Here is a 14,600-nt window from a genome sequence, read left to right on the forward strand (position 1 = left end):
TAATTGCAGAATTTGAGGCCTAAATTGCGATAGTTTCGTTCAATGAAAGAATCAATTTGGGTCGAAAAAGTTGGACACAAATGAATTAACACATGCTGTTATCATTCCGATTCTAATTAGCACTTTGAAAGATTACATTATTAATGCGACAAGGTAGATTGGTATAAAGGACAGATTAGTATGGGGTAGTTTGGTATGTAGGGTATAATGGCATAGGGTTGAATGGTAAAGGGTAGTTTAAAATAGGGTAGGTTGTCTTGCCATCTTATTGGCGTTATATTTTTGGCTATGCGTCATTATGCAAATCTCGAAAACTTTAAAATAAGTTGTTAATTTCTTCAAACGCCCTACCCTCGTCAAACAGTTTCTGCGCACGCTTCACTATTTTTCCTAAAATCTCTAAAATTTGAAAAAAAATGTTATTTTTTGGATGCTTTGTTTTGACACTTTTCCAATTATTTTGTTTGCTTTATTCATTATTTTTAGCGGCTGTTGACTTGTACGTCATAAAATCGCTGGAGATAGAGCATGGACCACTACTGCATAGTTTCATAAGACCTCGGATGTTGACGCATTACCTGAGAGACGGAAAGTTCAACACCCGACATCTGATGGCTGTGAGAATAATCACCTCCTTCAAGTGTTACTGAACAAAGATAGTGAGGACACTGATTTAGGCGATCCGTTTACAGAAATTTCATTGCCCAAAGAATTCAATTTTCAACTCACTTTGCTCTTATTTATTGGAACAACATTTTTTGAATTTGATGGGTGGAGCAAGTTCATCAAGCTCAGCATAGCGGCCGTTGACTCTCAAGTCGATGAACTCATTAAGAGTCGATGAACGTAAGACTCTTACATAGGTCATGATGAATTTTTGTCATGAAAAGCTTTTAAGTTTGTTCGCGCTCAAATTTGATTTTTGCGGTTGCAATTCTGATTTCTTTTTGAGTTCAGTTTTTTTCTTTGTTGAAATGGAGGCAAACTCCTTTGTCAGACAGCAAAAGTGTAAAGGTCACGAAAAACGTGTGATCGACTTCTAATTTCAAAAGTGTACTTCAAGGATCAATTGAGACGGCTCTCCTCATTAGTTTTCAGCCCCTTAATCGCGTACACATTGAATATATTTTTTTCGTAAAAAGGTTATATAGGTCTTGCTGATTTTGTTTTTGTTTTTTTTTCAGGAAAAAGTCTTTAAATATTGATGCACTTAGATACAATGCACTTTTTGAGTTCAATTGAAATTCATCTGCTGAAAGTGACGTAAATGGCACTCTCCGATTACGAACGTAGAAATGGCGCGAAAAACGAACAATTTTGAAAGTGGATTTTTTTCAAAATATTTCTCAGCGGAATAAAAACTTTACCTATTGATCCAGTTTTCTCAAGTTGGGTTCATATTATTTAAAAAAGCACCAACCATAAATTGTTCTAGAATTTCAGAGAGCTTAAAGGGTATCTATTTTTTCTTTGAAATTCGATAGTTGCTATTTTTTCCAAAGCGTCTTTTTATAGACGCTTTGGAAAATTTTAATACTTTTTTTTTAATTTTGTTTCTAAAAAACCCACCAATTTTCAAAAAAAGGGAAGCCATAAAAGACAGCCCACATTCTTGTGTGCCTGCATACTCCTCTGGTCTCTTTTTGCTTTCCGTTTTGTCTACAGCCTTCGAAAACGTCTGGGACGCAATATTTGACCAATGTTTGATTTTTTTTCGTTTTCTCAAAAACTAACCTACCCAATCTCAGATTTTCGTATCGCTGAATAGATCTGATTCGAAAAGCTCTCCTCAATAAGCGGTTTTACCCATTTTTTTACACATAAAATAATGGCCCTCGGATTAGCCAAATTTTGTTGACCGTCTTTTGTATCTTTTGTAATTTGTCTTAAAAACTAACCTCCGAAACCTGAAGTTGTGGGTTCAATGGAGATAATGGGTAGTGGGAAGCTCGCGTGTTTTAGCGGTCACTCTCAATTTTTCAACTCAAAAAGTTGTCGTCCTCGTTTTTTGAGTTTTTTCTAAATTTTATCAGTTTAACCAAAAAATACCCTCTCATACCTGAGATTTTAGGTTCAATCCAAAAAACAGGTTGTGAGAAGTTTCTTTCAAAACGCGACTACGCCCAAATTATTCGGACACAAAAATTCTGGCCCTCAAAAAAGTAAAAAAAAATTTTTACCTTTTTTGATATTTCTAGACTTTTCTCAAGAACTACCCGTCCCAGGGGCGGATTTAGGGGGGGGGGGGACGCCCCCCCTCAGGGATTCGACCCCCTGCCGACCCAAAGGGTCCCCCCGTTGATACTTTTTCAGAAATCCATTTTTGGCCGACCGACCCTAAAATTTTTCTAAAGGCGCCTTTGGCACCAATATATAATAATTTTTAGGGGGAACGCGCTTTCTTTTTTTTATTTGCCCCCGGCCTGCTCAGTGCAGGACCAACCGTGGGGGAGGGGGAGATGTCATCCATTTTGCCCTAGCCGGTCCCACCTTGAGGAGGCGGATGACACTGGGACCCCTCCAGCCGTGACCGAAGCGGGATTCGAACGCATGACCCTCGTGTTAAGAGAGATGTGCCTAACCCACTTGACCACGACTGCTCGGGGAACGCGCTAAATTTTGCCTGCGGTACGCAATTTTTTGTCAAAATTTGTTACAAAGTGCCCAAAAACGGCTTTTTTGACTGTTTTTTCAAAAATTTGCCTGCGGCGCAGAAAATTTTGCCAAAATAGGGGCAAAACAGTGCTTTGGGAGAGCTCGAAAAATCAATTTGGTCGACCTAAAAAAAAGGTCGTCAAAATTTTACATTTTTTTTCCGCCCCCCCCCCCCCTCGAGAAAATTCTAGATCCGCCCCTGACCCGTCCAAATCTAGGTTTTTGGGTTCAATCGAAATAACAGATTAGGTGAATTTTTTCTCCATTAACGGCTACGGCCAATTTTTTTAAACAAAAAGCTATGATTCTCGATGTCAACTTCTGATTTGTTGACCGTTTTCGGACTTTTCTCGATAATTATCCTGCCAAATCTGATATCATAGGTTTAATCGACCCAACAAGTAGTTTACACTTGCGATCAGCTCTGTGTATTATTACGAACCTTCTTTTTTCTAAATTAACTCGCAAATGTGCTAAGGTTTTTTGCCTTTGTTATTCAATTGGATCCAATGAAAATGGTAGCATTTAAAACTTGTTTAGGTATACTTCAAAATGGGACTGGGTTCGTTCTACAATGAGGTTTTGAAGGACGCACTTGGGGAAGCATATGTTAGTCCCCATCGACTACTGCCGTTCTTTGTTGACATTGGTAAGTAAGTGTATTTCAGAAAGGCTAGCAACATCTGTTTGATTAAATTGAAAAGGACGATAATTTTTGAAAAGCTCCTGCGTCTCAAAAAACGCTTGTTCCTTGTGACAGACACTCAAACTCTGACACTCAAAGTTCAAACACTCAATGGCGCAATAAATAGTTTCAGTATTTTATTTTGCCATAAAAAATATTAAGGGTCTATCGACGTAGTTCAGACTCTTATATAGGTCGTGATAATATTTTTTTAAGGAAAAGTCTTAAAATGCTCTTATAACTATAGAAAGTGCATTCATACATATTGATGCCTTTATGAATGCCCTTTAGTATATGTGCAGTTTTTGAGTTCAATTCAAGTTCTTTAGCTAAAAGGCAGGCAAAGTTCGCACTCCAATTACGAAAGAGGAAATAGCACGACAAAACATGATGCGTTTTTCGTTTCGAAAATTGAATTTAATTGTAGATTTCTCAGCGGAATAAAAAAACTTACCTATTGATCTCGTTTTCTCAAATTGGGTTAATTTAATCAAAAAAGCGCCAATCAAAAATTGTTCTTAAATAGCAAAAAATCTTTGGCCATATATTTTTTTCTTTGAAATTCAAAAGTCAACTCTTTTCCAGCTGTCTGTTGGCTATGTTTTTACTTGCAGAGAAAGGGTCTTGATTTGTTTGAATGCTTAGACCTATGATTTTTCATGTACCTATGACAGTATATCGACCTTTGACGATATTTGAGCTTTCCGAGTGAAACATTTTGTGATCAAGATTTTGTCTGCGTTTTATATTTTTTATATTTATATTTTTAATGATGTTGTTAATTTATTTTTTATAATTCCAATATAAGGTTATTTTATTAATGGCTGTTACTTTACTTAGACCATGTTTTTCTTGTGGACGAGGAGGGCAACATGCTGCCGGCACACGAGATACAACACACATTCGAGCCAATTCCCAGAGAGTACCTGGAGTCAGATTCTATGGAGAAACCAGTTGGTATCCCAGAGGAGTCGCCGGCTACTGGGATAGAAGAGGGAAGGCCAGTCATATCCAAGAACGACATTCTGTTCGCAGTGATCAACAGCAAGCTGCAAGTGAAGAAGACGTGGACGAGACGAAAAGGACACCTGTGAGTTGTGACTAGAGTATATAATAATGAGTTCGATCCCTCCAAGCATTTTGGGCATCAGAGTCTCATTTCTTCCAATGCAACCGGCTAATTAATCATTGATATTGCGTGCGGAATTTCTGTTTCGCCACTTCCATTTAAATCTAGATAGTTACATAAAATAGTTGCGGCAAAATTTTTGCTCAGTTTGCTTTTATCAATCCTATTATGGTGTTTATTTCCAACTTCGAAGAGGTGTTTGTGTCACTTTTGATTTGTTCTTCAGAAAATTTCGGTGATTGTTGATACTTCAGAAAAGGTCAGTTTTTGCGTCGATCAGAAACAAATTAAGTTAGAATTAATATTGTTATTCATTTCAATATTATTCAGTGTCATTGAACGAAGTTGGGTCGTGTTATTTAGGTGGTGTGGTTTCTCTTCGGGAAATTTGATCAGGCCTAAAATTGTTTTTGATGGTTCGACTATTAGTTCCTTTTGAAGCTCAGTTCAAATTCACTTACTAAGAGGGAGGAAATTTACGCTATCCGATTGCGAGATTGGAAATTGCTAGCACAAAAAGCAAGCTTGACTGTATGCGGATTTAGTTTTTATATTTCCTAATGGAAATGAAAATTACTTACTGATCCAGGTTCGTCAAATTGAGTGAGTTTTTTTTAATATCAATCAGAAAAGTTAGATTTTGCCTGAACGCTATTTTAATCATGGCTATTTTGTTTTCAGGCATGTCTTTTTAAAATTGAAATTTTTTCGTCGTTTTGGGGGACTCCTATTTTGTTTGTGATGTATCACAGCTAATGCAAAACTCTGATTTGACTCTGTGTCAATTTTTCTTTCTTTGAAAATCTTTCAATAACACTATCTCCGTAAAAACTGATTCAAGCTTAGCTAGTCCATCTGATTTCAGTCCTTAACTGATTCGAACTCTGAAAATCAAATGAAAAAATCCATCTTTTGAATAGCATGCTTTAAAAATTTTAATATAAATCGATGAAAGTGATTAAATTAATTCAAAAATACTGCAGTTTCATCTTTTGCAAAGCTTTTTAAAACTTCAATTCTTTTTCGAAAAATGTTTTTTTTTCCTGAATCAATCGAAGATGTCGAACAAAATTGCATCGGTTTTTCAAAACCAACCGGAAGTTCCATTGCTTGGGCGATTAACGTTAAATTTAGGCGAAACTTTTTTAATGCGACTGGATTCAAAAAAATCACAGCTGTGTTCCAATAATAGTTAGAATCCCAATATTTTATCTCAGTTGATTCGAATTATTTCAAAATTCATTGCTCCGATTGTGTGCATTATAAACTTGGCTTGCATAATATTGCTATCAATAAACGTGTTTTTGCAAATCGGCACAAGCTTTCAAACTGACTATACTACTTTCAAGAAGGTATTCGATTTCAGAATGTAATCGCTTGAAATGAACTGAGTGCTTGAACATTTTCATTTTTAACGTTGATTAAGAGTCGATGAAAGTAGTTCAGACTGATAATTCATATGCCGTGATATTTTTTTTTTTCGTTTTTTTTCTTCAGGAAGAGTCCTAAAGTTTGTTTGTTTAGGCTCAAATTTATTTTTTGCGGTTTGATTTTGATCATGCTCAAATTCACTTTTTCGCATTTTGACTTCGATTTTTTTCAAGTTCGGTTCATTTCCTTTGTTAAAAGGAAGGCAAACTCCGCTATTGAATAGCAAACGTCACGGTTTGAATTCTTGAACAAATTTACTGGTCAAATAGTTTCAAGCTATCACAATTTACTTGAAATAATAACGCTTGCGATTAACAAGCGTTACCATATCGGAAGTTGAGACTTTTTCAGGTAAACAATTTGCTTAACATCACAGCATCAATTGTTCAGTTTTTTTTAATGGTTCAGCAAGATTGAGGTACCAATTCGGCCTGTTTCGTGTGGAGTTAACGGATAACGTCCAAGCTTGAGACGACAAAGTTTAGGTGTTCGGTTCTGACCATGAACTGATTTCTTTGAAATGTTTTTATTTCTTTAAGAATTTTAATTATCGGACTATCGTTTGTCTGCTTATGTTTTGTCGGCTTACTTTTCAAAGCATGCAATTTTCTTGCGGTGAAGCAATATTTGCTTGAACTCGGATTTTGTATTATTTCAATTTTTGTCGCCCAAATGATTTTTATGCTTTAATGGTTTCGGCTTACATTTTATTGGCTTGTTCACATTATATTGATTTATTTGAAGGCTATACATCAATTTTTATTGCTTTTTTGTGTTTCAAGACAAGAGAAGGGCTTAAAACTCTGAGTTGCAAAATTTTTAACTAAAAAGTTTTGTTGCAACATTTTTATGTCTCAATGTGCGTCTACCCAAGTATTGTCCGATTGTTTGCCGCTTAGTGAATTTTTTCGAATACTCGTATAAAGCTTGCGGTTTTTTTGTTGTTGACAGGTTTTCTTAAATTGCACAAAATTCGAGGCAATTATTTCTCATTTTTTTATAGAATTGGTATTAATTTATCTTTGTGGCCGCATTTAAGCTAGAAACATTTCTTTTGTGTGTTTTAGGGGGCTTTAACTTTTTTGTCAGTTTCTTGTTTCTTTTCCATGGAAACTATTTTCGCTCAAGGGTTGTCTGCTCAAGCATTGTCGGCCATGTAGCCATTTTGCGAAACTGGTTTTGAATCTTTTTAAAATTCAATTGGTCTACTTTGCACGTTTTCTAAAATAAACTTTATTCAAGACAAGCACTATCGGAAGTGCTGCGAAGTTTGGCTTGCCCCTGTGTCAAAAAGATGGTTTCATCCAATTACAGAAAATAAATCGAATCCATGACATCTTGAGTTTCGGTTTTCAGTTTAGGTTTGCGAACTAAGTGAAGTTTGTCTTGATTTTTTAATAGTAATTTCGTTTTTTTAATCGCAATTGGTGCGAAGCTGAGCTTCACTTTTGCGTTCAAAAGTGTAATGGTTTGAATATCGAGCATTAAGTGGTTTATTCTAAAAATAACATGAAAAACACTCCGATCAGGGTGATCACAAAGTCAGTGCCAAATAAACGCGAGGCGTGATCTGTCCGTGTCAGCAAATAAATATAAGTGCTAAAAAATTTTCGCCTCAGAGGTAAGTGAAATTGAAGCGTTAAATCCTCAGAAGCTTGAGCTTTTTTTTTCGTGATATACAGTGCTGATTTAAATTAACCGGACAAAACGCGTTAAAGTTGAAATTTAAAACGCGTTTTTCTCAAATTGGGTTGAGTTTAGGTGAAAACTTATGAAGACAAAACTTGCTTAAATTATAGCAGAATTAATATGGTGTAATTTGTTTTGCAAAATTCGGGCCCAAAATTTTACCCCAAAAATGGGTCATTTTGGCTTTTCTTAGTTAATCGAAAATTACGCCAAAAATAACCAGTCGATCACAGACATAATTATATCAAAGTGAGCGCCTTACGTAGGCCAACAAACTTTAATGAGGGTGTATTCTCCAAAAAAATTGCAAATCGTTTAAAAATTGTTTTTAAATCAAAAGTAGGTATTTTATATAGTAAAAACGACCTTTTTTGTCTATCAAACAAAAATAAATTAATTTATACATTGTTTTGGAGAATATACCCTTCTTAAAGTTTGTTGGGCTACGTAAGGGGCTCACTTTGATATAATTATGTCTGTGACCGACTGGGTGTTTTTGGCGTAATTTTTGATTAAATAAGAAAAGCCAAAATGACCCATTTTTAAATAAAATTTTGGGCCCGAATTTTGCAAAACAAATAACACCATATCAATTCTGCTAAAATTTTCAGCAAGTTTTGTCTTCATAGGTTTTCACCTAAACTCAACCCAATTTGACAAAAACGCGTTTTAAATTTCAAGTTTAACGCGTTTTGTCCGGTTAATTTAAATCAGCACTGTAGTTTTCAAAACATTAAGCTGTGAACATACAGTGCTGATTTTAATTATCCGGACAAACAAACAAAACTTGAATTTTTAAACACGTTTTTCTCAATTTGGGTGAAGAGTAGACAAAAAGTGAACAGAACAAAAGTTGCTTAGAATTTCATCAGAATTAATATGGTGCAATTGTTTCTCCGGAATTCTCAACCAAAGTTTTACCCCAAAAATTGGTCATTTTGGCTTTTCTCAATTAATCAAGAATTACGCTGAAACTACTTTATTAATTCACGAAAAAGTTATATCACAAGAAGCCTCTCACACAGCCCAACAAAGTTCATTTAGGATTAAACCTCTAAAAACCTGTATAAGAGAAAAAAAATTTTACTTGATAGTCAATAAATGTTATGTTTACTATACAAAACCCAGAATCTTAACTTAAAAACAAATTTTGAGCAAAATTTTGGTTGAGCAAAATTTTGGTTGAGAAAAAAAATGCATCATATTAATTCTGATGAAATTCTAAGCAACTTTTGTTCTCTTCATTATTTGTCTAATCTTAACCCAAATTGAGAAAAACGTGTTTGAAAGTTCAAGATTCGTTCGTTTTGTCCGGATAATTTAAATCAGCACTGTAATTTTGGAAACGTTAACTGTATGTAATAGTGCTAGACGTCATGTCAAAAAGAGAGGAAAAAAAGCTGTTCCAGGAAATATCAATGCCAGGCATTCATTTTTATCAGTGCCAGCAGTTTTCGGATACTGCGGTCACCCTGTAGATATTTCAAATCAAATTCAGATGCAAACAACGACTAATGAACAGGCTTCTCAGTTAGTGCAATACCAATAAGTGCTTTTTTGCATCACACATGCATCAAATATTGGAAATTCATTAGCATGTGATTTATCCGTTTTCGATGGCTAGTGTTTGTAACCAGTAAGACGCTCTGGCGAAGTTGCGAAGACATTAGACTCTAACTCTGGAGGTATAGGGAAATTTTTGTTTTGCGAAACTTTTTCACTTAATTATGCATTTTGTTGTATTTTAAAGCTCCCGGCTTGCATCTTTTTGCTTGCTTGCGAATTTAATCTTCACCTGTGTTTAAAGTTAAAAAAACTCAACTGGTTGATTGCAATTATGTATTACTTGTCTAAAATTTTATCACCTATGTGGCTTGTTATTGAGTACTACCTGAAAGTTTTTTTCTCAAAACAATGCGAGTTAGGGAGGTGGCCAATTATTTGTATTTTTGTCGAGAAGAGTGTAGATCGATTAAGCTTTTGTTCCGGGTTGGATTTTCTTTATTCCTTTGATAATTTCGCCTGTGTGAACATGAGTTGTCGTTGAACTGAGATAGATTGCTTCAAATTTTCCCATTGAGTTTTCAGGATCTACCTGACGCTGAGGAACAGAGACGACACGGGTCAGTTGTTCGGAGTGTGTGCTTGGCAGATACGACTGACGAAGAAGATAAGGCCGCCTGTCAATGTATTTGAGGCTAGTATCGCTCCTCAGTGCGCATATCACTAGAATACTTCAATTTGATTAGCCTATCAATTAGGTTTTGGGGTACTTTTTCACTGAAAAGTTTTTTTTTTATTTCACTCGAGTTTTTCTGTATAAACTCACAAAAAAACAAACACCTTAATTTCAGTTTTGTCTCCGTCTTTCAAGATATGTTTTCTTGGCTATATTTCAATCAAAACTATTGAGCATCATGAACCCAAATCTCAATACCTGGGGCTGGTAGGGTTTGGGAATGTGGTGATATGAGAAGTCCTAACGAATGCTCTAGTTCCAGTGCGTCTCTGAACCAGCCATGAAGACGCGATTGTTTGCAAGTACTTTGAATTTGCTGCTTGTGTTTAGATTGATCAGTCTTACATTTCATCAGTCTCGGATGTATACGCCAGAGAAGATGCAAGAGGAGATAATAAATTGAGGGAGGAATGTATTCAGTACATACAAAAGACTGTGCAATATGCCATTGAGACTACCTTAACTCGGCATAAACAGAAAGTGGCAACAGAGCATGTGTCTGCTGATTTGAAAGGACTAACTTCTTGTGAGCAATTATAGAATTATTTACTCTCAGGCGGTTTCAGTTGGAGTCCCATTTAAATTGAAAAAAATGGACGATGCATATAGAATTTTGGCAATGTTAATGTTTTTAAAACAATTTATCAATAAGGTCAATTCGCATGATTTTGCACAAATAAGGAATACCTCTGACGTGGTGAATCATTAGGTCAACACCTCGCTTACCGTAAACATGGAATTATTACAAAAAAGTAATTGCGAGTTTGCTGAATGAGTTGTGGGGTGAAGGTTCATTCTTCTATTTCACCTCCAAAAATGATTTGAAATCACCTGAGAGGAAAAAATGATAATTTTCCTCGTCAAGTTAGTGCTTGAATTGAAATTTAGATTCATTTTAAAAATAATTTTAGCGTAGAGTCATGAATTGTTCTATTTTTCTAAAATACATTGAGCAATTAAAATATAAATACTCCTGGTTTTTGACCGAGTCCAGTCGAGTATAGATTTTGCGGTCAGCTGCATTATATGAAAATACGTAGTGTCTCATACAAAAAGTTTAGTCTTAGTATCAAGGTGTCACCAGCAGAAACAAAAGAAGCAGAAAGGCCGTACTAAATTGTTTTTTTAAAGTGCATGCGACAAAAAATGAAATATCGATCAACAAAAGAAAAAACAAGGGAGAGTCAGATTATTGAGTCTGTTTTGTTATTAATTTACTTTTGTTAAGTAAAAGGCGAGTAGTGCGTTGATGTGTATTTAGTATTCAGTTAATTGATCGACAGGAGGTTTTAATGTGAATGTTGGCTAGGCTTAATCTAATTTGTCTAACAGTTTACCTTCTTCAAGCGACAGCTATTGTAGAGGGCAGTCCACTTGGATGCTTGAGACCTGTAGTTCGACTCCTGTAGAGAGTGTTTAATTTTCAAACTCGGATATTTTTCCTAGCTTTTTAAAGCTTTTCCTTGGCGTTTTGTAGCGTGTGCTTACGCTCTCGAATAATCAAAAAGCGCAAAAAATTGCATTAATTTAGGTTTGGAATTCGATTTTAGTTTTAAGATGGCCCAGCGGAATCAAATAATTAATTATGGACGTAGTTTTCTTGTCTTAAATTATGTACTACACAATGGAGCTTGCGATCATTGTGTTATATTACGAAGTTAACTTTTCCAAACCAACGCGCAACAAAGTGCTCATTTCGGTGGAGCTTTGGTGCATAGCATTGCTAGTTAATGGCATGAGTTCTCCGTTTTATGAGTGGCTTTTGTTTTGGGTATTTAAGCGTCAATGACAAAATGCTGTAGGGGCATGTGGATCTTGCTCAATTTCTGAAGGTTGATTCCCGTTGAGGGCATTTACTTTTAACTTTTTGTTTTTTCGACCCTTTTTAGAATTATTCTATGCGCCTGAGCTTACGAAGTTCAGCATCTTCTCGGTGCATGAAAACAGTAATTATCATATAAAATGCTGAAATTGAAAGAGCTTTAACGTGACATTAACATATTTTCACGCAAAGAGAACTGTTATTGTACGATGCCATCTTTTGATTGTAAGTGCCAGTTTTGATTGCAGCAGCTTGTTTGTTCAATTTATTGAAAACTTTTCAAACCAATTTGAGTGTTCTGAAAGTCGTTTTTTTGTCTCATTGACTTCTTTTCAGGCTAACCATTCATCAACTTCAAAAATGCAGCAATGGTGTAACTATTAGCGCGTACAAGCTAGCTTATGGACGATTAGATCATCACGAAAAGTTGAAAATCATCTATAATGTGGCACCTTTCATCAATCTGAAAACATATGTTGTAAACATCTTTCTTGTCAGTTTCGAAAATGGGAACTCACATTTAAAAATGTCAATATTTTGTCACTTTATTGTAGGTTGACAAAATTAATCATTTTAGCTCTGTGAAAACTATTATAAGCCTATTTTGTCTAAAAATTCCGTACGGCAGACATACTTTTGAGACAAATTGCCAAAATGGTGGTTTTGGGCACTAAATATGGGAACGTGTTTAAATGTATGCCCCCAGACAAAAATGATGGCGTAAGAATTTGTTTTTGTTGGTGAAAGTCAGGGTCAGATAGGGTGAGGGTTGCCGAAAAATTGCCTCTCACCCTAAAATCTTGGTCAAATTAATACAAAAAAGCGTCCTTTTAGGCCTGTTATTTTTCAAAAAATCGCTCGCGGCTTAAGGATAATTTTAGAAATAGGGTTTTCTCAGTGCTTTAAGATAGCTTGGAAAATTAATTTGATTGACCATAAAAAAGTTGACAAAATTTAAAACCCTAGTGATAAAAGCAACGAAATTCACTGGTCGTCCTGCATTGATCAATCAACCAAAAAGTGTTGCGGCAGCGCCATATTATCTGTTGTTACATCAACGGTTGTTGTTACATGAATAGTGTGTAAATAAATCGTGTTTTGTTCGCAATCAAAATTGATCTTTTTTTGGTTTGAATTTTGCTTTTTTTTAGTTCAATACAAATTTATTTGCTAAAAGCATTGCAATTTTGGCAAAAAAAATTGTGAATGAATTTCAGGTTCGAACTAGGATTTTCATTATGAGGCCTAACTAAGCGCTGAATTGGCGCACAATATCGTGTCTATAGGTCACTGAAATCCACCAATGTTCCAAAATGTAAGTGGATTCAACTTAAGTAGTGTAAAAATAATTGGTACGTTAGTTTTATCGCGGGTTCCGCAACGAGCGAATACAGCTATATGTTCTGGATTCCGCAATTAGAAACGGATTCCACAAATCAAGAGCGAGTTCTGCAAATGTTAGCGGATTCTGCAAACTGTGAGCGGATTCCGTTTAGGTTTTGCGGATTATCCTTGCTATTTGCGGATTCCCCTTACAATTTGCGGATTCCGCTTACAGTTGCGATTTCCGCGACAGCGCTTTTTTGATATACAGATATATCAATAACTATTTATGAATTCCCTAAACTCAAATTGTTATTGCAGACTCCGCAAATTCGCCCGTTTTTGAAGTGATTTTAGTAATACAGTGTTTGAACTAATTTTTCGTTGAACCCAAAACAGCAAAGAAGTTCAAAGACAACCAACAATGTTGCGGATTTTGCGAAAAATCTGTTTTTGACCTGTTGCGGCCTGTTATATTTTAGATTTCCCGTGGAGTAAAAAAATACTCATTGAACCGGTTGTCTCTATTTGGGCTGGTATAAAAAAACTGTCGATAAACAATGATTCCTGAAAATCAAAAATTTTAAACCTGATATATTTAGTTGTTCGAAGTTCCCCAGTTGAAAATGTTCAAAATAATCAGTCAGGTATTTTCGGTTTTTTTGAGTACATGGACACTTTTCTGCTGGCTAGGTTTTCCCTTTCCGGCTTCTAGGGTCTGAAACTGCACCGGTATGAATACTAAAAGCTTAAATTCTGAGCTGGCGCTTCAGTAGAATCTGTCCATTTAAAAGTACAAATCCAAATGGTTCGTTTGAATTTGTCCAAATTGGCAAAGCATGCAAACGTATATTCACGTTTTATTAAAGTCCAAAAGCTAAACAGAAACGTTTACTTAATCATTCTAGCAAAACACCATTAGCGAAGCCATACTAAAGAGACGATGCGATTATTTGTGTATTAAATACACGGACAGATTGACTCAAACAAACGTATCCAAACTGGTTTCTCTTCATCTTAGCAGTGCATTGTAAATCTATAGTTGAGATCATTGTCTAATTGAGATCACGGAGACAGCGGTCTAAACCCAAATCCAACTAGACTGGGCAAACTTAGAAGAGACGTTGAATCCCGTTTATTGCAATTGAATGTGGGTTAGCAACTGAGTTTACTCAACTGCCAACTGAAACCACGCCCAGCTAGAAATAAAGAAATAAATCTCATATCATATCCTACTTGCTGAGTTACAAATTATAAGGTAAGATTTTCATTGACAACCTTAATTATAAAAATCGATCTTCATGGTGTATCGCTACAGGGTACTGCAACCGGCTACTACACTTTTTCCCCCACCAACAAATTTGTTTACAGAACAGACACGAAACGGTAATCCCGGGTGGGCGGCTGTGAATGATTGATTTTTGATCATAGCATGTACGCTATTATGCTTGCGTAAATAGTTTAGAATAGATCGAAAGTTTTTAACACATTGGTTGTAAATTTACTTACGCCGATTTCTTACGCCATTTTTTAAAGCTTTTTTTTAAAAAAGGTATCATCTGTTCATGAACATAACGACTTATTAACCTCATATGGCGTTGTTTGATGGGCGAAAAAATAGCGTATA

The 14,600-nt window shown here is 35.5% G+C and overlaps 2 protein-coding genes across 2 annotated transcripts in view; both read left to right on the top strand.

The window, feature by feature from the left end:
- The window catches only part of LOC134845662 (uncharacterized), a 30,233-nt gene extending 19,675 nt beyond the window's left edge, over positions 1 to 10,558 (top strand). Inside the window, exons 7-11 of the mRNA XM_063862686.1 lie at positions 487 to 617; positions 3,196 to 3,304; positions 4,181 to 4,430; positions 9,678 to 9,786; positions 10,159 to 10,558. Coding sequence (XP_063718756.1) covers positions 487 to 617; positions 3,196 to 3,304; positions 4,181 to 4,430; positions 9,678 to 9,786; positions 10,159 to 10,368 — 809 coding nt within the window. The 3' untranslated portion in view covers positions 10,369 to 10,558. The remainder of the gene's footprint in view (positions 1 to 486; positions 618 to 3,195; positions 3,305 to 4,180; positions 4,431 to 9,677; positions 9,787 to 10,158) is intronic.
- Positions 10,559 to 13,863: 3,305 nt separating this feature from the next.
- LOC134846305 (uncharacterized) overlaps positions 13,864 to 14,600 on the top strand; it is a 54,836-nt gene continuing 54,099 nt past the window's right edge. The window contains exon 1 of the mRNA XM_063863607.1: positions 13,864 to 14,231. The gene's annotated coding sequence lies outside the window, so the exon portion shown is untranslated. The remainder of the gene's footprint in view (positions 14,232 to 14,600) is intronic.

Source organism: Symsagittifera roscoffensis, chromosome 5 (genome assembly GCF_963678635.1).
Source record: "Symsagittifera roscoffensis chromosome 5, txSymRosc1.1, whole genome shotgun sequence".
NCBI lineage: Eukaryota > Metazoa > Xenacoelomorpha > Acoela > Convolutidae > Symsagittifera > Symsagittifera roscoffensis.